This window comes from Piliocolobus tephrosceles, chromosome 14, assembly GCF_002776525.5.
Source record: "Piliocolobus tephrosceles isolate RC106 chromosome 14, ASM277652v3, whole genome shotgun sequence".
In the NCBI taxonomy this organism is placed as follows: domain Eukaryota; kingdom Metazoa; phylum Chordata; class Mammalia; order Primates; family Cercopithecidae; genus Piliocolobus; species Piliocolobus tephrosceles.
In genome coordinates this window covers 38,865,074-38,886,795 of record NC_045447.1, presented here as the reverse complement: position 1 = coordinate 38,886,795, position 21,722 = coordinate 38,865,074, and the positions used below count along the sequence as shown (strand labels likewise).

General features: G+C 38.7%; 1 protein-coding gene across 5 annotated transcripts in view; it reads left to right on the top strand.

Moving 5' to 3' along the window:
• INVS (inversin) overlaps window positions 1-21,722 on the top strand; it is a 234,441-nt gene that overhangs the window by 104,972 nt on the left and 107,747 nt on the right. For all 5 annotated transcript variants that reach the window (XM_023202710.2, XM_023202698.2, XM_023202696.2 and 2 more), the window contains 2 exons: window positions 10,602-10,775; window positions 14,144-14,311. In XM_023202710.2, coding sequence (XP_023058478.1) covers window positions 10,602-10,775; window positions 14,144-14,311 — 342 coding nt within the window. The remainder of the gene's footprint in view (window positions 1-10,601; window positions 10,776-14,143; window positions 14,312-21,722) is intronic.

The following is a 21,722-nucleotide window of genomic DNA, read 5'->3' as shown; positions in this document are numbered from 1 at the left end:
TGGACTCCTTCACCACAAGAAAACTAGGCCAACTTGGCAAGATACGTAAGTCTGGTATGCAGTGGTATCTTCTGCATGAAAAACATACCTTTTACTTTGTATCCAGTCTATTGTGGTGGATTCATTGCCTTTTCTAGTGCGGTGATGGATCCTAATGGCAAATTCCAGTGACCAGGCAATGCAGACTTGTTCAGCGACTTGATTCCAGTTGATCTTATCAGAAAGCAGGCCCTTACTGTTACTGTGGGTATCTGCGTGAGTGACCCAAAGTGTCTGATTGGCCACAGTTTGTTTCTAGTTTGTGGCCCCGAACAGGAATACATTTAATTTACCAACTGTAGTCTTCTAGGTGGCAGACTAGGTGACTACAGTACTGTTAGCAGACCAAGAATCAGTAAAAATACGGCTAGTCTTTGGGAGTATTGCCTAAGGTAAGGGTGATGGCTTTTCATTTCAGCCCACTGGGCTAACTGGCCATTACCACTCAGTCTCCTGGAGCTGTCGTTGAGGTTGGACAGCTACTGCCCCCTACTGGACACCATCAGGTTTTGACTTAGCCAAAGCATCAGTAAACCAGGCCCAGGCATTTAAGGGACCATTAAGCAGCCAGCAGCTTTGCTTCAGACAGTGGCTACCTCTATACCCAGTGCTTCGTCCTCACTGCTAAGTAAGTCAGGCTGCAGCAGCAATCAGATACATAGGACAGTTGACTCTGTCCTATTAGGCAAGGTTTTGCATTCACATTCACTTTTGAGCAGCTGCTCACTCATGTCTCAACCAAATGAACTTCTAATATTTTCAGCCCACCTAAAGTTCCATGTCAAATAGCAAGATCTTCATTGTTCTCTCTACTTATTTCTGTTTTGGAGATTTCTTGACCCAGCAGCCACAACCACATGGTCTTTCAGCTTGCTGTCCCCATGGTCATGTACTATTCCTTCTTTTGCCTGCCCAGAGGAAGGTGACAAAGACAAAGGCAGTATTTGGGTGGCTTGCTTTAATCCCACCTCTCACCATTCAGACTGATTAACAGAGAGAATATTGGGGTCACTTGCCCCTTAACCTTGCCCACCACCTGGGCATGGTCTCAGAGGGTCTTCTCATCCTTGAACCTGAGTATACCTGAGAATGGGCCTCTAGGGTTCTTGTCCTTACTCCTCAAGAAAACTGTGTCTCTCCAGCCAGGCGCAGTGGCTCATGCCTGTAATCCCAGCAGTTTGAGAGGCCGAGGTGAGTAGATCACTTAAGGTCAGGAGTTCGTGACTAGCCTGGCCAACATCGTGAAACCCCATCTCTACTAAAAATACAAAAATTAGCCAGGCATGAGGGCACACACCTATAATCACAGCTACTTAGGAGGCTGAGGCACAAGAATTGCTTGAACCTGGGAGGCAGAGGTTGCAGTGAGCCAAGATCATGACACTGCACTCCAGCCTGGGCAACAGAGTGAGACTCTGTCTCAAAAAAAAAAAAAAAAAAAAAAAAAGGAAAGGAAAAAGAAAGGAAAACTATGTCCCTGTCAGCATCCTATCATCTTTTACTGTCTTGTCAGTTCTGGCATTTAATTAACCCTATTTACAAGGTAATAAGTTAGCTGCAGATGCTGGCAGAAGACACAAGACTCCCATCAGAGACAAAAGGTATTATTACTAATGGCATAGCTAGGAGTACTTATCTGTTTGCATCAGTTTCCCTCCCCTCCAAGGATTATGGGGGCAATATAGAGGACTCGAATGGGCCCAGCACACAGTGGGTTTGCATGACATCTAAAGACTGCTAAATTTTGGGAATCTCCAGCTTTTAGTAAATAGAGTAGTAAGCAAGCCTGCTTCTTCTTTGCCCCAGTGGGTGACATTACCTCATCACTCAAGATTGCTCACTGCAAACCCCACTCTGAAAAATGGTCCCAGTAAAGAGGAGTCAAGCTTTTGCATTATTGGCATACCCAATTAGTACGTTCAGGGACACTCAAGGCTCAGGGCAGATTGCCTCTCCCAACACTATTGTGGTATTTCCAAAACTCTTTTTGTCTGCAACCACTACAGAAAAGTTTGATATAATGAAATTACTGATATTTGTGACCTATATACTTCCTAGGGATAGTAATTATTTTTAAAAATTAATACAGTAAATGCCTTAAGGGTTTATAAATACATAATTATATAGCTATCATTAGAATTAATAACAAATCATGTTTCTATTTTTCCATTTCAATTTTAAGTAATGTATTTTGGGTATATAATATAGTTAGGATTTAAAATGAACTATGACAGAGTACCTACTTTACATTTGTGTGTGCTATTTTAAGTATAGTTATTTTTCTAGGCCAAAATTATATACCAATTTGTAAATGAACAAAAAAATATAGTGAACATTTGTATACATAGTGAGCATTTGTTTTTCTTTCCAAGTACAGTGACAGAAAATATAAGCACTGGGGACACAGAGAGAACAAGAAAGCAAAGAAATTAATTGGAAAACATGTAGGTCTCAAAGTATTGGTTTTGGGAAAACATCTGGCCTCTTCAGTACTCCAGTGGGGAGAGAGGTCACTGTAGGCAGTTTTAGTCAAATCTTGGGCATTGAAGTCTGCTAAAGTAATTATCTCAGCTGAAGAGGAAGCAAATAGCAAAGGCCCCAGGGAGACAGATATAGAAAATATGGTAGCCATTTTGGGAAAAAATGTAGAGGTGGGATCCAAAATATTTTGAGGATCAGCTGCCAATTGTCTAGAAGTTAATAATAAAAGCACTTACTGGGAACAAACAGCAGTCCTATAGAATGTGATTTCGGAATAGGGTTCAGGAAGATGCCTCCTTCCTTTTCACTGATTAAAAGGTGGTCATTTTTGTGCAGAGGACAAGAAAATTCTTAGAATTTTGGAGTATTCTTTGCCTCACTCTGAGGCTACAACCTTAGAGGAAGCTGTTTGTCTAGAGAAATGGCAGAAACAAGACACCATCCAAGCCTCAGGTCAGGAAGCTACTCACTAGCTCACTGATAATAATTGTGACATCCCTAATATCACTGGAGACAGGGCTCCAGGAGATCTGTGTGAGACCAGATTGTTATAATGGACTAGGAGCTGGGTGGAAGATGCTGTATCTGTCAACAAGGAGAAAAAAGGAAAACAAAGCAAACAAATGAAAAGCAAAAATGAGCCTGCAGACAAAATTTCAAAATATTTGAAGAAATCTAATGCTAACAAAGCAAACAATATTATTCAGATTATGAATTTATTGCTAGTAGGAGAGCATAAAGAGAGCAAAAAGATAAGCCACACAGAGAAAATATTTGCAAAACCAACCAAGAATTAGTATCCAGAATACATAAAGGACTCCTATAGATCAGTAAGAAAAAAACAAATAGCCGGCCGGGCACGGTGGCTCAAGCCTGCAATCCCAGCACTTTGGGAGGCCGAGACGGGCGGATCACGAGGTCAGGAGATCGAGACCATCCTGGCTAACACTTTGAAACCCCGTCTCTACTAAAAAAAATAGAAAAAACTAGCCGGACGAGGTGGCGGGCGCCTGTAGTCCCAGCTACTCGGGAGGCTGAGGCAGGAGAATGGTGTAAACCTGGGAGGCAGAGCTTGCAGTGAGCTGAGATCCGGCCACCACACTCCAGCCCGGGAGACAGAGCGAGACTCCGTCTCAAAAAAAATTAAAAAAAAAATAGCCAAGTTCAGAAATGAGTTACAACACAAGAAGGCTATTTACAAAAGAAACAAATATCCAACAAACATGTAAAAACGTTCCACCTCAATTCGGGAAATGCACATCAAAACCCAACTGTAAGCTAGGCACAGAGTGGTGCATGCCTGTAGCCCCAGCTATTTGAGAGGCTGAGGTGGTAGGATCGCTTGAGCCCAAGAGTTGAGTCCAGCCTGGGCAAGCTATAGCAAGACCCCTTCTATTAAAAAACAAAACAAAAAACTGTAAACCATCAGATTGGCAAAAATTAGCAAGTCTGACAAAATAAAGTATGGTGAGGATGTGGAGAAACAGGAACTCATATATTATTGTTACCAGTGTTAACTTGGAGTAGCTATTTTAGAGAGCAATCTCAACCCATAAGTTTCAGAAATTCTTATGTACTTACCAGGAGATATGTATGAGAATATTCATTACAATATTGTTTGTAATTGTGAAAAATGAGAAACATGCTAAATATTCCTCTATAAATGAATAAATATATTATTTTCATATGACAGCATACTTATTCCAGTGAAAATGTATGAACAAGGCAACATGAATAAATCTGAAAAATACTGCCTTGAGTAAAAAATGACACGATTCTTGCAATACCATTTATACAGATTGAAAACATATAAAATAATACTATGTCATTTATGGATATATATATGTTTGTATGAAATAGAAGTGGAAAAACATTCATTGGAATGATAAACACCCAATTCAGGATAGTAGTCTCCAAAGAGGGAGAAAAGGTAATGGAATTGGGGAGACAAAAGAAGTATTAACTTTATCTGTTAGGTTTTATTACTTAAAAATGAAAAATCTAAAGCAAAATACCAAAATATTTTGCTCAAAATCTCCATATCATTGTTATTACCATTAAATAACTATATGCTTTTTAAAAAAAAAAAAAAAAAAGTTCATCTTAAGAGAACTGGACAGACACAAATATAAAGTTAAAATTCACATTTTGGGCTAATTTGTTTCCCAGATTCATTTCAAGTGCTATTCTCTGGGTCAGAGAACTTTTCATTCTCTTTCACCCTTTTCATACATTTGGAGAATGTCATTTGGAAAGTGTCATAATCTTTATGTGACCGACAAAAGAAGTTCTTGGTGTTAATTACAGGAAGATTTAGATCAAAATTATGACCACCTAATGAAAAAAAAAATTATTCACTGTTTCAGAGATATTGGGAAATGTTTTCACATCTCAGAAGCATGATGGACCTGATCATAGCAGCATAACATCCTTTTAAATGACTAAATCAAGACCGTCCTGTAACTTCAGCTCCCTTACTTCTGCTTACCTACCATCAGAATTTTCTTAAGCATATATACTCTTTTGATCTATGATCTCCTTCACTTTTATACTATTTCCTACCCACTCCAAAATTATAAAAGCAGACCCTAAAGCAAACAGTCCTCCCAACAGGATCAGTTTCTGTATGGCTCTAACAGGTTATATTCAATGATTAACTTCCAGGCCAGGCTCAGAGGCTCACACCTGTAATCCCAGCACTTTGGGAGGCCAAGGCAGGCGGATCACCTGAGGTCAGGAGTTTGAGACCAGCCTGGCCAACACGACGAAACCCTGATTTACCAGGCATGGTGGCAGGCACCTGTAATCTCAGCTATTCAGGAAGCTGAGGCAGGAGAATTGCTTGAACCCTGGAGGCATAGGTTGCAGTGAGCTGAGGTTGTGCTACTGCACTCCAGCTAGGCGACAGAGCGAGACTCTGTCTCCCCCACCCAAAAAAATAGATTAACTTCCAAATCCTCCAGAAAGTATTCACATTATAAGAATATTCTCAAAAACATGAGAACTCCTCAGTTCAAGAAATATTGAGGAAGTATTTAGACTTTCTATAATGAAAAGGTTTTACAGGAAGCAAAGTAGCCTATAACATGGGTCTGAAGGGTCACACAACCTTCAGAGGGTTGTCAAATTAGCATGCTGCCTCAAACTAGTATCTTCCTCTGTTCCACTGATACTAGAAATATTCTCCTGATTTTAGCACTTAAAAGTTCTCTGTCCCTTCTGCTCATTCCCAAAGATTGAATTTGCATACAATGGGCTTTTCTTTCTTTCTTTCTTTCTTTCTTTCTTTCTTTCTTTCTTTTTTTTTTTTTTTTTTTTTTTTTTGAGACAAGGCCTTCTCTGATACCCAGGCTGGGGCGCAGTGGCATAATTATGGTTCACTGCAGCTTTGACCTCCTGGGCGGAAGTGATCTTCCCACCCCGGCCTCCCAAAGTGCTAGGATTACAGGTGTGAGCCACTGTGTCCAAACAGTTGCTTGTTTAGGAGAACAAACAGGTTGGCCTTGGTCCAGGTAAATTATATTGTTTCTAGTCCAGTCTTCATAGATAATATCTGATGGGTCTCTGTCATTTGAAATAGGAGATGCTGGCCTTATCATATAGCTGACTCCTCCCCAGGGTACCTGCTAAATTCCTATTGGCTACACCTTTGTTGGTCCTATATCATCATTATCTGTAAGCAGAATATAGACATCTTTCTCAGTATAAAAAAAAACAGAAAAACCACTACTGTGATTCCCCATTATCCATGATTTTGCTTTCTGTGATTTCATTTACTGTGGTCAACCATGGTCTAAAAATACTATGGTATTTTGAGAAAAAGAGACCACATTCACATAACTTTTCTTACAGTATATTATTATAATTGTTTTATTTTATTATTAGTTATTGTTAATCTTTTACTGTGCCTAATTTATAAATTAAACTTTACCATAGATATGTGTGTATAGGAAAAAAATAGTGTATATAGAGGGTTTGGTGCTATCTGCAGTTTCATATATTCACTGGGGATCTTGGAATGTATCCCCAGCAGATAAAGGGGGACTACTCTATTTATAACCTTCTAACTATTTTTACTTTTACCTTTTCATAATCTTGGTTCTTAATCATCAGCTGAACTGTGTATATTACAATCATATCTTTCTATCTGCATGCCCTTTATCATGGGCCATTCTTGGTTCTATCTGACCATCTATGTTTTGTTGAATACTCCACACTGGAAAACTATTTATAATAATAGCAAACATCTGAGCATTTGCTTTGTGCACTGTTCTAAGAACTTTTACAAATATCATTTATCTCATTTCATATGCATAATAATTTCAGGTACCATTATTACCCTTGTTTTATATATAAGAAAATAGAGGCATGGGAGGATAATTTATTTAATCTGTGAAAATTTTCAATGATACTTCTGTGAGAAACAAAGATGAAATTATGTTAAAGAGCTTTGTAGTAAGTAAAACAAAGTACAAACATTGTACTGTTATCTGCTTTATAACAAGGCTCAATGAATGTTTGTTGAATGAATGAATGAGTAAATATCATTACTGGGTTGCACTGTGTCTTGTGAGGGTAGAGTCCTCAGAATGATGTAAAGTGTAAATACGCCAAGTACTGTGTCTGTAACTCAGTTGTTACCCCCACCAACATATACTAGTTTCCTTTTTCTCCTTCCCTTTTCCTGTAATTTCACAATCAAAATGACTGTCTGATTGAATATCTTTAAAAGGTCGTGATGAATTATTCTGTAATATTTGAAATGTTATGTTCAGAAAGGTCAAACTTTATTTTTCGGTATGAAGTGTCACACAGATTTGTTTTTCCTGGACACTTTTTTTTTCAAAGAAAAGATGGCAAGAAATTTAGAGCAGGGTGCCCTCTTGAGGAAATTTTAGCATCCTCCTTCTCAAGAACTGACATCAAATGAAATGAGAAGTCCAGATGAATGATGTACACTATTAATGAAGCTCAGAAAAATGAAACATTAAAAAGTAAGAATACTCAAATACCAGGTATTTGAGAATTAAGATTCTTAACTGTTATGATCTAATATAGCAACTGTAAATAGGAATTTTTATTATTATTTATTTATTTATTTATTTATTTATTTTTAATTCTTTTTTTGAGACAGAGTCTCACTCTGTCACCAGGCTGGAGTGCAGTGGTGCAATCTCAGCTCACTGGAACCTCCACTTCCTGGGTTCAAGATTCTCATGCCTTACCCTCCCGAGTAGCTGGGACCACAGGCTTGCACCACCACACACAGCTAATATTTTGTATTTTTAGTAGAGACAGGATTTCACCATATTGGCCAGGCTGGTCTGAAACTCCTGACCTCAAGTGATCTGCTCATCTTGGCCACCCAAAGTGCTGGAATTACAGGCATGAGCCACCATGACCAGGCTTGTAAATAAGAATTTTTAAATGAAAACAAAAACCTCTAAAAGATATTTCATTTCTTCTTATTTACTCATTTCTTCAAGCAATATTTATTAGGCACCTATTCTGTGCCAGGAACTATGCTGGGCACAGAGATCAATAAAACATGGTCTCTGCCTTCATGGAGCTTACAGTTTGTGAGGGAGCTCACACAGAAGAGAAGCAAACAAATATATATGTAATTACAAACTGAGAAAAGTACTGTGAAGGAAATGAATAGGTACTAGAATAAAGAATAACAAAGTAAGTTCTATTTGGGGTCGTTAAGGGAAGCCTCTCTGAGAGGAAATATCCAGTAGAGTCCGTTGGCTTTTCCACCTGTTCTAAGTCTTCCCATCTAATATAGACAGTCTACAGATCCTCTTTCCTAGCCATAGTCTTTCTTATCTTCTCTTATCTCTGCCCCTGTGGTGGACTGAGTCAGTCCCATCTCTGCCCCTGTGGGCAAGCAGTTAGTTCTCATTAGTCCTTCTGCACCTCATTGTCACTCTAGTAATCTTGCCTTACAGCAGGGATGTCCAATCTTTTGGCTTCCCTGGGCCACATTGGAAGAAGAATTGTCTTTGGCTACACATAAAATACACTAGCACTAACAATAACTGATGAGCAAAAAAAAAACCGCAAAAAATCTCATAATGTTTTAAGAAACTTTACGAATTTTTTTGGGCCACATTCAAAGCCATCCTGGGCCGCATGCAACCCAGGTGCCACGGTTTGGACAAGCTTGCTGTAGAGCTGCACATTCTTCACAGTGGTTGGTCTGCTTGATTAAAAAATGTCTTCCAGGCCGGGCGTGGTGGCTCACGCCTGTAATCCCAGCACTTTGGGAGGCCGAGGCGGGCGGATCAGGAGGTCAGGAGATCGAGACCATCCTGGCTAACACGGTGAAACCCCGCCTCTACTAAAAAATACAAAAAACTAGCCGGGCGAGGTGGCGGGCGCCTGTAGTCCCAGCTACTCGGGAGGCTGAGGCAGGAGAATGGCATGAACCTGGGAGGTGGAGCTTGCAGTGAGCCGAGATCGCGCCACTGCACTCCAGCCTGGGCAACAGAGTGAGACATTATCTCAAAAAAAAAAAAAAGTCTTCCTTACTAATACTGATAGTCCCTCATAGGAGAACATCAATGCATTATCATGCTAAAAGGGCCCACTTCTAACAAGGTTAAGGATGACAAATGGACAAATAATCCTGCCTGCCATTATCCTCTGAATAGGGAGAGATATATAGGCACAAAGTAGGCCGAGAACTTGATCAAGCAATACTGTTTGGTCCCACTGCACTTGAAATATCTGAGGCACCAAGCACATAGAAACCTCCAACTGGAAGTAAAAATGAGGAACTAGACCTGAGAAAAGAGCCCAGAAGAACAATTTTTAGAGTCTTATTTTGTTCACAGCTCCTCTGTTACACAGACTTACTATGTAATGGTTGGCCTGGCTCATTAACACTCTTGCTGTGGCCCTTGTAGCTAAGCTTCTTTCTGTCTTTCTTTCTTTCTTCTTTTTTTTTTTTTTGAGACGGAGTCCTGCTCTGTCACCCAGGCTGGAGTACAGTGGTGCGATCTCGGCTCACTGCAACCTCCGCCTCCTGGGTTCAAGCAGTTCTATGCCTCAGCCTCCCGAGTAGCTGGGATTACAGGGGCCTGCCACCACACCTGGCTAATTTTTATATTTTTAGTAGAGACAGGGTTTCACCATGTTGGCCAGGCTGGTCTTGAACTCCTGACCTTGTGATCCACTCACCTCAGCCTCCCAAAGTGCTGGGATTACAGGCATGAGCCACCGCACCTGGCCTGCTTCTTTCTTGAGGTGGGTTAATTCTACCAGATTGGAGGATTTAACTGACATGGAGAGTTCTGCCTGCAAGTGGATGGGCCTGCCATGACTTCTGAGTTGGCATTTACGTGACCATATGAGTCTGGTATCCAAACTTTGAATAAGCTGCTTCTACTTTAGTTGTACCCATAAATAGCTCTCTTTAAGAAAACTAATCATCCTTCTCTTATTGACCAGTGGGCCCTGAACAAAACATTTAACTTCTTTGAATCTCAGTTTCCTCACCTGTAAATTGGGATTTAACATCTCTGCTTATTTCACATTATTATACTTTGAGTATAAATAATAGATAGTATGTTGGTCAAAATGTGCTGAAACTAATACACCTACACATCGCTGCTGTTAGATAGCAATTTGGAAAATACACCAAACACTGTAAAATGTGCAAACGTCTTTGACCCAACAATTTGGTTCCTGATAATTTATTCTTGTGAAAAAATTAAGAAAAAAATATGAAAAAAGATATACATTAAAGCATTTTCTACAAAATAAAATATTAAAATATTCTAGATGTTAACAATAGTAGACTGGTTAAATAAAACACGTTGCTTTTATTTGCAATAAAATATTGACCGGCCACTATGTAAATTATATTCATGAAGAAAGTTATTGGAAGAAAACATGAAAAAAATAAAACAATTGATATCTGAGTATAGTGCAATTACAAGCATTTTTCTTTATCAATTTCTCTGAATGTTATTACTCTAGGAGAATAATTAACATACTTAAAACATTTTAAAATTAAAAAAAAAATTTGACCCCATAGTACATTTTTTTCTTATCATATCTTGTTTTTTATTTAGGGAAATTATCGTTTCGTGAAACTCTTACTTACACGCAGAGCAAACTGGATGCAAAAGGATCTGGAAGACATGACTCCTTTGCACTTGACCACCCGGCACAGGAGCCCTAAGTGTTTGGCCCTTCTGCTGAAGTTTATGGCACCAGGAGAAGTGGATACACAGGATAAAAACAAGGTAATGGATACTCAAAATCGAACACTAATAAGACCAGAAAGCAAATGCTTCCTTTTATGATGTGAAATTTCAAGGAAGAAGGCCTAAATTACCACATATATACATGGTAGAACAATTCCAAATCTCCATACATCTCAGGGAAGTGTTTCACTTCAATTCTGTCATTTAATCCTCTCAACAACCATGTGTGTTAGGTAGTATCATCTCCTTTTTACAGATGGAAAAACTGAAGCTCAGGAAGATTAAAATTTTGCCCAAGATGCAAGTGGCAGAACTAGACTTCAGGTCTAGTCCTGTCAGCCGGGCACGTTGGCTCATGCCTGTAATCACAGCACTTGGGGAGGCCAAGGCAAGTGGATCACCTGAGGTCAGGAGTTAAAGACTGGCCTGGCCAACATAGTGAAACCTTGTCTCTACTAAGACTACAAAAATTAGCCAGGCATGGTGGTGTGCACTTGTAATCCCAGCTACTCAGGAAGCTGAGGAATGAGAATCACTTGAACCTGGGAGGCAGAGGTTGCAGTGAGCCCAGATAGCGCCACTGAATTCCAGCCTGGGTGACAGAGTGAGACTCTGTCTCAAAAAAAAAAAAAAATCCAGTCCTGCCTTAACTCCAAAACCCAACATTTGACAGGGAGTCATAATAGTTACTATAAGTGTTTAGACTCATGATGGCCAAATGCCCATGGCAATGTCCTAAGTGCATAATGGTTTAGTGGCTTACGCTTTGGTATCAGACTTCCTGGGTTTCAACCCAGAATCCACTACTTAACTTGTTCTGTATCCTTGGGCAAATTGCTTAACTCCTCTGTGCCCCAGTTTTTATATGTATAGAAAAAGGATAATAGGATTACTGTTAGGTTCAGCATAGTATTAAATTTCAGTAAATAGAATCAGAACAAGTATAACATAGGAAAAGAAAGGAATTACATGTTGTTTATTGAAGATGTGGTTATAGGCAATTAGTAAATGCTATTATACTTGTGGCTTTTTAAAAATCTGCAGTTGTTAGTAAGCAAAAGTAATAGGTTAAATAGTGAGTGTTCATAGTAAATGCCTATAGGTACATCTTGAAGGAATACCAGGTACATCAGTTTCTAAAGTTTTTAATGTGACAGGTGGACTTGGTTCCTGCTCATTAAATTATCTAATTGTAGATTGGATTGCTGACAATGCTACTCATGAGGGCTGATAAAAATTTAAACAGTTCTTACATTTTTTCTTAATAATTCTCCTAATAGGGAAGCCAGTCTTATAGAAGTATGTTGATGAGAACAGCAGAAGAGATTTTAAAGCAACTTCAGCAAGTTCAAGATGATCATTTTTAACTTTTATCTGAAATAAAGTGTGAACATTGTCAAAATCAAAATGGAGTTCTTTCTGTTTAAAACAGCAACAACAAAACCTGACAGAGCCAGGGAAAGCCATAAAGAGAGGATTCTCGTGCTTGTAAGTGTGATTTAAAAAAAAAAAAAATCACAAACTGTGCAAAAGCCACAGCCTTGCACAAAGGCCATCGTAACCTTACACAAAAATTACTTCTTCAAAGACGTTTGCCCAGCAACTGCCCTTCCAACCTTGCGCTGGCATTATCTTTGTTATTGATCTTTGTAGCCAAGGATCATCATTTGAAAACAATTATGTAATCCGCCTCATTTTTCTTTTAAAAACTTTTGTCTTCCTTTACTTGAGTACACGGTTTAACAACGTCCTACTACCAGATACCAAATAAACATGATTTTCTTTCTTTTTTTTCTGTTTCTATCACCCAGGCTGGCATGTATTGGTATGATCTCGGCTTACTGAAACCTCCACCTCCCGAGTTCAAGCGATTCTCATGCTTCAGCCTCCCGAGTAGCTGGGATTACAGGCATGCACCACCACACCCTACTAATTTTTGTATTTTTAGTAGAGAAGGGGTTTCACCATGTTGACCCAGCTGGTCTCGAACTCCTGACCTCAAGTGATCCACCTGTCTCGATCTCCCAAAGTGCTGAGATTACAGGCATGAGGCACTGCACCCGGCCAAACATTATTTTCTTTTAGAGAGACATTGTTATTTAGGTTGACAAAAGCAAGTACTGCTGTACTTTCAAAATGTATCTTTTCATCGATAACTGGGTCTAATACTTTATCCTCTAAAACTGTAGTTAAATTAAAATGTATCTTCTGATATATGGAATGGGTTCCAGATGCATATATGCATGGATTTTTTATGGATATTAAAATTCAAAACATCCTATCAAGTTCTTAAGGTCCTTGGTGATAACCAGATGTGCATTATCAAGATCATCACTTAGTTTGTTGATGATTATTTATAAATGACTGGGCCGCTTTCTCTTTCTCCGTGTTATCAGTACCGGATGAACTAAATAACTGTCATGACTAAGAGGTCAGATTCTGGAGTCAGACTGCCTGGGTTAAAATCTCACTTCAGCCACTTACTTCCTTATGTCCCTGAGCAGATTACTTAGGTTCCGTGTGCTGTTTGCTCATCAATCACATGCAAATTTAAAAACATACTTGTCTCCCAGGAATAGTAAGATGCCTGCATGCAATTAAATAGACAATAGTCTCCCTTGTTCAAAGGAAGTATCTTCCAACACCCCCAGTGGATACTTGAAACTGCGGATAGTGTCAAACCCAATTCCCATCAATAGGAACACATTTCTGTTCATGTCTTCCACCCACAAATTTAGTACTTTTTCCATCTTAACTAAGCACTTATCAGGCACTATGGCCATAATTTTTGCAGTTTGGTATGCAACAGCAAAATCAACATGAATTTCTTCTTCCTTCTTTACAGTTTCACAGATTTGTTCTTACCATAGAGCTTAGCAAACTCAACAAATTTTTCTTATTGAGAACTTTAACCTTTTCACTTAAAGGAAACACTTTATAGCTGCTCTTTGGCATATCTGAATCACCAGTATCAATAATTGTGAGCTTTGGGGCCGTTAAGTAAAAGAAGGATGACTTGAACACAAGCACTGTGAATCTAATATCATGACAATGAATGGGATATCTGAGTTGGCTGCTAGGTGACTAACTGGCAGCGAATGTCTACAGTGGGGATGTGCTGAACAAGGAAAGATTTGTGTCCCAGGTAGGATGGAGTGGGATGAAGCACTATTTCATCATGTTATTTAGAATGGCATACAATTTAAAACTTATAAATTGTTTATTTCTGAAATGTTCTATTTAATATTTTTAGACTTTGGTTTAACACAGAGACCTGAAAAGTGAAACCAAAGATACAGGGGAACTACTGTATAAAACTCTTGTAACAGTGCCTGTCCCATAGTAAAAGCTTGGGGAAAGTTAGTTGTTGTTACTGTTGTTATTCTGAGAACCTCTCGATTTTGCAGCAAACAGCTCTGCATTGGAGTGCCTACTACAATAACCCTGAGCATGTGAAACTGCTCATCAAGCATGATTCTAACATTGGGATTCCTGATGTTGAAGGCAAGATCCCACTTCACTGGGCAGCCAACCATAAAGATCCAAGTGCTGTTCACACAGTGAGATGCATTCTGGTGAGTTGAATGGTACTGCTAGATCTGAATGGCCTTTTTAAGAAAAATTTTTATTATGAATTATTCAATATATACAAAAGCATGTATTTGACATACAAGCAAATTATTAAGCAAAAGAATACAACAGATATATGGACCCATCCCCCAAGAAGTAGAACATTTCAGTACCACTGTTTAAGACCACATAGAGGTTTCTTATGTCCCAGTTTTTAAATGCATTGATTCCCCCTGTGCCATGCTCATTCCTGTACCCCAGCAACTACTTCCCTGAATTTATAGTTATTTCCTTACTTTGTTTCATACTTGTTTTTATTAAACGGTGAATAGATATAAGTATCAGCAAAATACATGTAAAATATAAATAATAATGAAACAACAAATACTTATGTACTCACTATCAAGTTTAAGAAAAAGTATATTACCATTACCTTTTAAGTCCTCTGAGTGGAGTACCTCTCAGTCTCATTCTACTCTCTCCTTTCACAGAGGCAACAACTATCTTCCGTCTTGTGTTTATCATTCCCCTGATTTCCATTACCACATTTATTTGTATCCTTAATATATTGCTCAGTTTTTAATGTTTTTGAATTTGATATACAAGGAATTATATTGCATGTTTTTGTTTTTGTTTTGTTTTGTTTTTTGCAATACCCTTTTCTCGCTCAACCTTATGCTGGTGAATTTTTTTTTTTTTTTTTTGAGACGGAGTCTTGCTCTGTCACCCAGGCTGGAGTACAGTGGCATGATCTTGGCTCACTGCGGCCTCCATCTCTCAGGTTTAAGCAATTCTCCTGCCTCAACATCCTGGGTAGCTGGGACTGCAGGCGTGCGCCACCATGCCTGGCTCATTTCTGTATTTTTAGTAGAGATGGGGTTTCACCATGTTGGCAAGGATGGTCTCGACCTCCTGACCTCGTGATCCACCTGCCTCGGCCTCCCAAAGTGTTGGGATTACAGGCGTGAGCCACTGTGCCTGACCACTGATGATTTTATCTATGTTGCTGCATGTAAAAGTGATATTTTAATTTTTACTGCTATATAGGATTCCATCTTATGAATAAGCCACACAATATTCATTCTGTTATTGAAAGATACTTTGTTTCCAGTTTTTTGTTATTTATAAACAGTGCTGCATTGACATTTTTGAACATATCTAGGATATATATTTAACTGGTTGTTATAGGTGTATAGGAATGCAGTTGATATTTTTGATCATTGGTTATATATCTAACTAATTCGCTAAACTCCTTATTTATTTTGAATATTTATCAGTTGATTCTTTGAGATTTTCTAGTCCCTCTGTCCCAGCTTCTAACTTACATGCTTTGGTAGTCCAATAGTTAGTCATATTTGTTTTTAACACACAAACTATACTTTAAAGTATTTTTTTAATCTTTTTTTACAACCTCTGATACTAAAAGTATTATTATTTTGTATATGCAATGCTTAGCTCTGCATTTTTTTGTATCTGAAATTTTCTTTCTAAAGCTATTATTTTACATCCTGAAATATAGTTCTTAGATTCTTTTTTAAAATTATTCTGTAAGTTCTGGGATACAGGTACAAAACGTTCAGGTTGGTTACATAGGTATACATGTACCATGGTGGTTCGCTGCACCCATCAACCTGTCATCTACATTAGATATTTCTCCTAATGCTATCCCTCCCCTTGTCCCCCACTCCCCAACAGGCCCCAGTGTGTGATGTTCCCCTCCCTGTGTCCATGTGTTCTCATTGTTCAACTCCGACTTATGAGTGAGAACATGCAGTGTTTGGTTTTCTGTTCTTGTGTTAGTTTGCTGAGAATGATGGTTTCCAGCTTCATCCATGAGTTCTGCAAAGAACATGAACTCATTCTTTTTTATGGCTGCATAGTATTCCATGGTGTATATGTGCCACATTTTCTTTATCCAGTCTATCATTGATGGGCATTTGGGTTGGTTCAATGACTTTGTTATTGTAAATAATACTGCAATAAACATATGTGTGTATGTGTCTTTATAGTAGAATGATTTATAATCCTTTGGGTATATACCCAGTAATAGGATTCCTGGGTCAAATGGTATTTCTGGTTCTAGATCCTTGAGGAATCGCCACACTGTCTTCCATAATGGTTGAACTAATTTACACTCCACCAACAGTATGAAAGCATTCCTATTTCTCCACATCCTCTCCAGCATCTGTTGTTTCCTGACTTTTTAATGATCACCATTCTAACTGGCATGAGATGGTATCTCATTGTGGCTTTGATTTGCATTTCTCTAATGACTGGTGATGATGAGCTTTTGTTCATATGTTTATTGGCGGCATAAATGTCTTCTTTTGAGAAGTACCTGTTCATATCCTTTGCCCACTTTTTGATGGAGTTTTTTTTTCTTGTAAATTTGTTTAAGTTCCTTGTACCTTCTGGACGTTAGTCCTTTGTCAGATGGATAGATTGCAAAAAATGTTCTCCCATTCTGTAGGTTGCCTGTTCTGTCTATAGGTCCTGTAGGTCCCATTCTGTCTGTCTGTAGGTCCCTGTAGGTCCCATGTCTATAGGGACCTGTAAATCCCATTCTGTAGGTTGCCTCTTCTATCACTCTGATGATAGTTTCTTTTGCTGTGCAGAAGCTTTTTAGTTTAATTAGATCCCATTTGCCAGTTTTGGCTTTTGTTACCATTGCTTTTGGTGTTTTAGTCATGAAGTCTTTGCCCATGCCTATGTCCTGAATGGTATTGCCTAGGTTTTCTTCTAGTGTTTTTATGGTTTTAGGTCTTATGTTTAAGTCTTTAATCCATCTTGAGTTAATTTTTGTATAAGGTGTAAGGAAGGGGTCCAGTTTCAGTTTTCTGCTAGCCAGTTTTCCAAACACCATTTATGAAATAGGGAATCCTTTCCCCATTGCTTGTTTTTGTCAAGTTTGTCAAAGATCAAATGGTTGTAGATGTGTGGCATTATTTCTGAGGCCTCTGTTCTGTTCCATTGGTCTATATATCTGTTTTGGTACAAGTACCATGCTGTTTTGGTTACTGTAGCCTTGTATTATAGTTTGAAGTCAGGTAGCATGATGCCTCCAGCTTTGTTCTTTTTGCTTAGGATTGTCTTGGCTATACGGTCTCTTTTTTGGTTACATATGAAATTTAAAATATTTTTTTTCTAATTCTGTGAAGAAAGTCAATAGTAGCTTAATAGAAATAGCATTGAATCATGCTCGCTTCGGCAGCACATATATAGAAATAGCATTGAATCTATATATTACTTTGGGCAGTATGGCCATTTTCACAATATTGATTCTTCCTGTCCATGAGCGTGGAATGTTTTTCCATTTGTTTGTGTCCTCTCGTATTTCTTTGAGCAGTGGTTTGTAGTTCTCCTTCAGGAAACTACAACGTGAAGAAGTCCTTTACATCCCTTCTAAGTTATATTCCTAGATATTTTATTTCTCTTTGTGGCAATTGTGAATGGGAGTTCACTCATGATTTGCTCTCTGTCTGTTATTGGTGTATAGGAATGTTTGTGATTTTTGCACATTGCTTTTGTATCCTGAGACTTTACTCAAGCTGCTTATCAGCTTATGGAGTTTCTGGGCTGAGATGATGGGGTTATTTAAATACACGATCATGTCATCTACAAACAGAGACAATTTGACGTCCTCTCTTCCTGTTCGAATAACCTTTATTTCTCTTACCTGATTGCCCTGGCCAGAACTTCCAATACTATGTTGAATAGGAGTGGTGAGAGAGGGTATCCTTGTCATGTGCCAGTTTTCCAGTTTTTGCCCATTCATTATGATATTGGCTGTGGATTTATCATAAATAGCTCTTATTATTTTTAGATATGTTCCTTCAATACCTATTTTATTGAGTGGTTTTAGCATGAAGGGGTGTTTTCTGCATCTATTGAGATAATCATGTGGTTTTTGTCATGGGTTCTGTTTATGTGATGGATTACATTTATTAATTTGCATATGTTGAATCAGTCTTGCATCCCAGGGATGAAGCCAACTTGATCGTGGTGGATAAGCTTTTTGATATGCTACTGGTTTCGGTTTACCAGTATCTTATTTAGGATTTTTGCATTGATGTTCACCAGGGATATTGGCCTGAAATTTCCTTTTTTTCTTGTGTCTCTGCCGGTTTTGGTGTTAAGATGATGCTGTCCTCATAAAATGAGTTAAGGAGGGGTCCCTCTTTTTCTATTGATTGGAATAGTTTCAGAAGGAATGGTACCAGCTCCTCTTTGTACCTCTGGTAAAATTCAGCTTTGAATCTGTCTGGTCCTGGACTTTTATTGGTTGGTAGGCTATTAATTACTCCCTCGATTTCAGAACCTGTTATTGGTCTATTCAGGGATTCAGCTTCCTCCTGGTTTAGTCTTGGGAGAGTGTATGTGTCCAGGAATTTATCCATTTCTTCAAGATTTTCCAGTTTATTTGTGTGGAAGTGTTTATAGTATTCTCTGATGGTAGTTTGTATTTCTGTGGGGTCAGTGGTGATATCCCCTATACCATTTTTTATTGTGTCTATTTAATTCTCTCTTTTCTTCTTTATTAGTGGTCTATTTTGTTATTCTTTTCAAAAAAGCAGCTCCTGAATTCATTGATTTTTTGAAGGGTTTTTCGTGTTTCTATCTCCTTCAGTACTGCTCTGATCTTAGTTATCTCTTGTCTTTTGTTAGATTTTGAATGTGTTTACTCTTGTTTCTCTAGTTCTTTTAATTGTGATGTCAGGGTGTCAATTTTAGATCTTTCCCACTTTGTCCTGTGGGCATTTAGTGCTGTAAATTTCCCTCTAACCACTTCTTTAGCTGTGTCCCACAGATTCTGGTACCTTGTGTCTTTTTTCTCATTGGTTTCAAATAACTTATTTATTTCTGCTTTAATTTCATTATTTGCTCAGTAGTCATTCAGGAGCAGGTTGTTTGGTTTCCATGTAGTTGTGTGGTTTTGAGTGAGTTTCTTAATCCTGAGTTCTACTTTGATTGCACTGTGGTCTAAGAGACTGTTTGTTATGATTTCCATTATTTTACATTTGCTGAGGAGGTTTTACTTCCAATTATGTGGTCAATTTTAGAATAAGTGTGATGTGGCGCTGAGAAGAATGTATATTCTGTTGTTTTGGGGTGGAGAGTTCTGTAGATGTTTATTAGGTCCGCTTGATCCATAGCAGAGTTCAAGTCCTGAATATCCTTATTAATTTTTTGTTGCGTTGATCTGTCTAATATTGTCGGTGGGGTGTTAAAGTGTCCCACTATTATTGTGTGGGAGTGTAAGTCTCTGTAGGTCTCGAAGAACTTACTTTATGAATCTGGGTGCTCCTGTATTGGATGCGTATATGTTTAGGATAGTTAGCTCTTCTTGTTATATTGATCCCTTTACCTTTATGGAATTCCCTTCTTTGTCTTTTTGATCTTTGTTGGTTGAAAGTCTGTTTTATCAGAGATTAAGATTGCAACCCCTGCTTTTTTTTTTTTTTTTTTCTTTTCCATTTGCTTGGTAAATCTTCCTTCATCCCTTTATTTTAAGCCTATGTGTGTCTTTGCACGCACATGTATCTTTGCACATGAGATGGGTCTCCTGAATACAGCACACCAGTGGGTCTTGACTCTTTATCCAGTTTGCCAGCCTTTGTCTTTTAATTGGGGCATTTAGCTCATTTACATTTATGGTTAATATTGTTTTGTATGAATTTGGTCCTGTCGTCATGATGCTAGCTGCTTATTTTGTATATTAGTTGATAGTGTCTTCATAATATTGTTGGTCTTTATATTTTGATATCTCTTTGCAGTGGCTGGTACCAGGTTTTCCTTCCCATATTTAGTGCTTCCTTCAGGAGCTCTTGTGAGGCAGGCCTGGTGATGACAAAAATCCCTCAGCATGTGCTTATCTGTATAGGATTTTATTTCTCCTTCACTTATGAAACTTAGTTTGGCTGGATATGAAATTCTGAGTTGAAAATTCTTTTCTTTAAGGATGTTGAATATTGACCCCCACTCTCTTCTGGCTTGTAGGGTTTCTGCAGAGAGATCTGCTGTTAGTCTGATGGGTTTCCCTTTCAAGGTAACCTGATCTTTCTCTCTGGCTGGGCTTAACATTTTTTTTTCTTCATTTGAACCTTGGTGAATCTGATGATTATGTATCTCGGGGTTGCTCTTCTTGAGGAGTATCTTAGTAGTGTTCTCTGTATTTCCTGAATTTGGATGTTGGCCTGTCTTGCTAGATTGGGGAAGTTCTCCTGTATAATATCCTGAATTGTGTTTTCCAACTTGGTTCCATTCTCCTCGTCACTTTCAGGTACACCAACGTAGGTTTGGTATTTTCATATAGTCCCATATGTCTTGGAGGCTTTGTTCATTCCTTTTCGTTCTTTTTTCTCTAACCTTGTCTTCATGCTTTATTTCATTAAGTTGATCTTCAATTTCTGATATCGTTTCCTCCACGTGATCGATTCAGCTATTGATACTTGTGTATGCTTCACGAAGTACTTGTGCTGTGTTTTTCAGTTCCATCAGGTCATTTATGTTCTTCTACAAAATGGATATTCTACTTAGCAGTTCCTATAATCTTTTATCAAGGTTCTTAGCTTGCTTGCATTGGGTTAGAACATGCTCCTTTAGCTTGGAGGAGTTTGTTATTACCCACCTTCTGAAGCCTGCTTCTGTCAATTCCTCAAGCTCATTCTCTGTCCATTTTTGTTCCCTTGCTGGCAAGGACTTGTGATCTTTTGGAGGAGAAGAGGCATTCTGGTTTTTGGAATTTTCAGCATTTTTGCACAGGTTTTCCCTCATCTTCATGGATTTATCTACCTTTGATCTTTGATGCTGATGACCTTTGGATGGGATTTTTGTGTGGGTGTGCTTTTTGTTGATGTTAATGTTATTGCTTTCTGTTTGTTAGTTTTCCTCTCTTCTAGAGGTCTGCTGGAGTTCACTGGAAGTCCATTCCAGACCCTGTTTGCATGGGTATCACCAGCAGAGGCTGCAGAACAGTAAAGATTGCTACCTGTTCTTTCCTCTGGAAGCTTCGTCCCAGAGGGGCACCTGCTCGATTCCAGCCAGGGCTCTCCTCTCTGAGGTGTCTGCTGACCCCTGCTGGGAGGTGTCTCCCAGAGAGGAGGCACAGGGGTCAGGGACTCACTTGAGGAGGCAGTCTTTCCCTTAGCAGAGCTCGAGCACTGTGTTGGGAGATCTGCTGCTTTCTTCAGAGCTGGCAGGCAGGAACATTTATTTATTTATTTATTTATTTATTTATTTATTTTTTATTATACTTTAAGTTCTAGGGTACATGTGCATAACATGCAGGTTTGTTACATATGTATACTTGTGCCATGTTGGTGTGCTGCACCCATTAACTCGTCAGCACCCATCAATTCATCATTTATATCAGGTATAACTCCCCAATGCAATCCCTCCCCCCTCACCCCTCCCCAT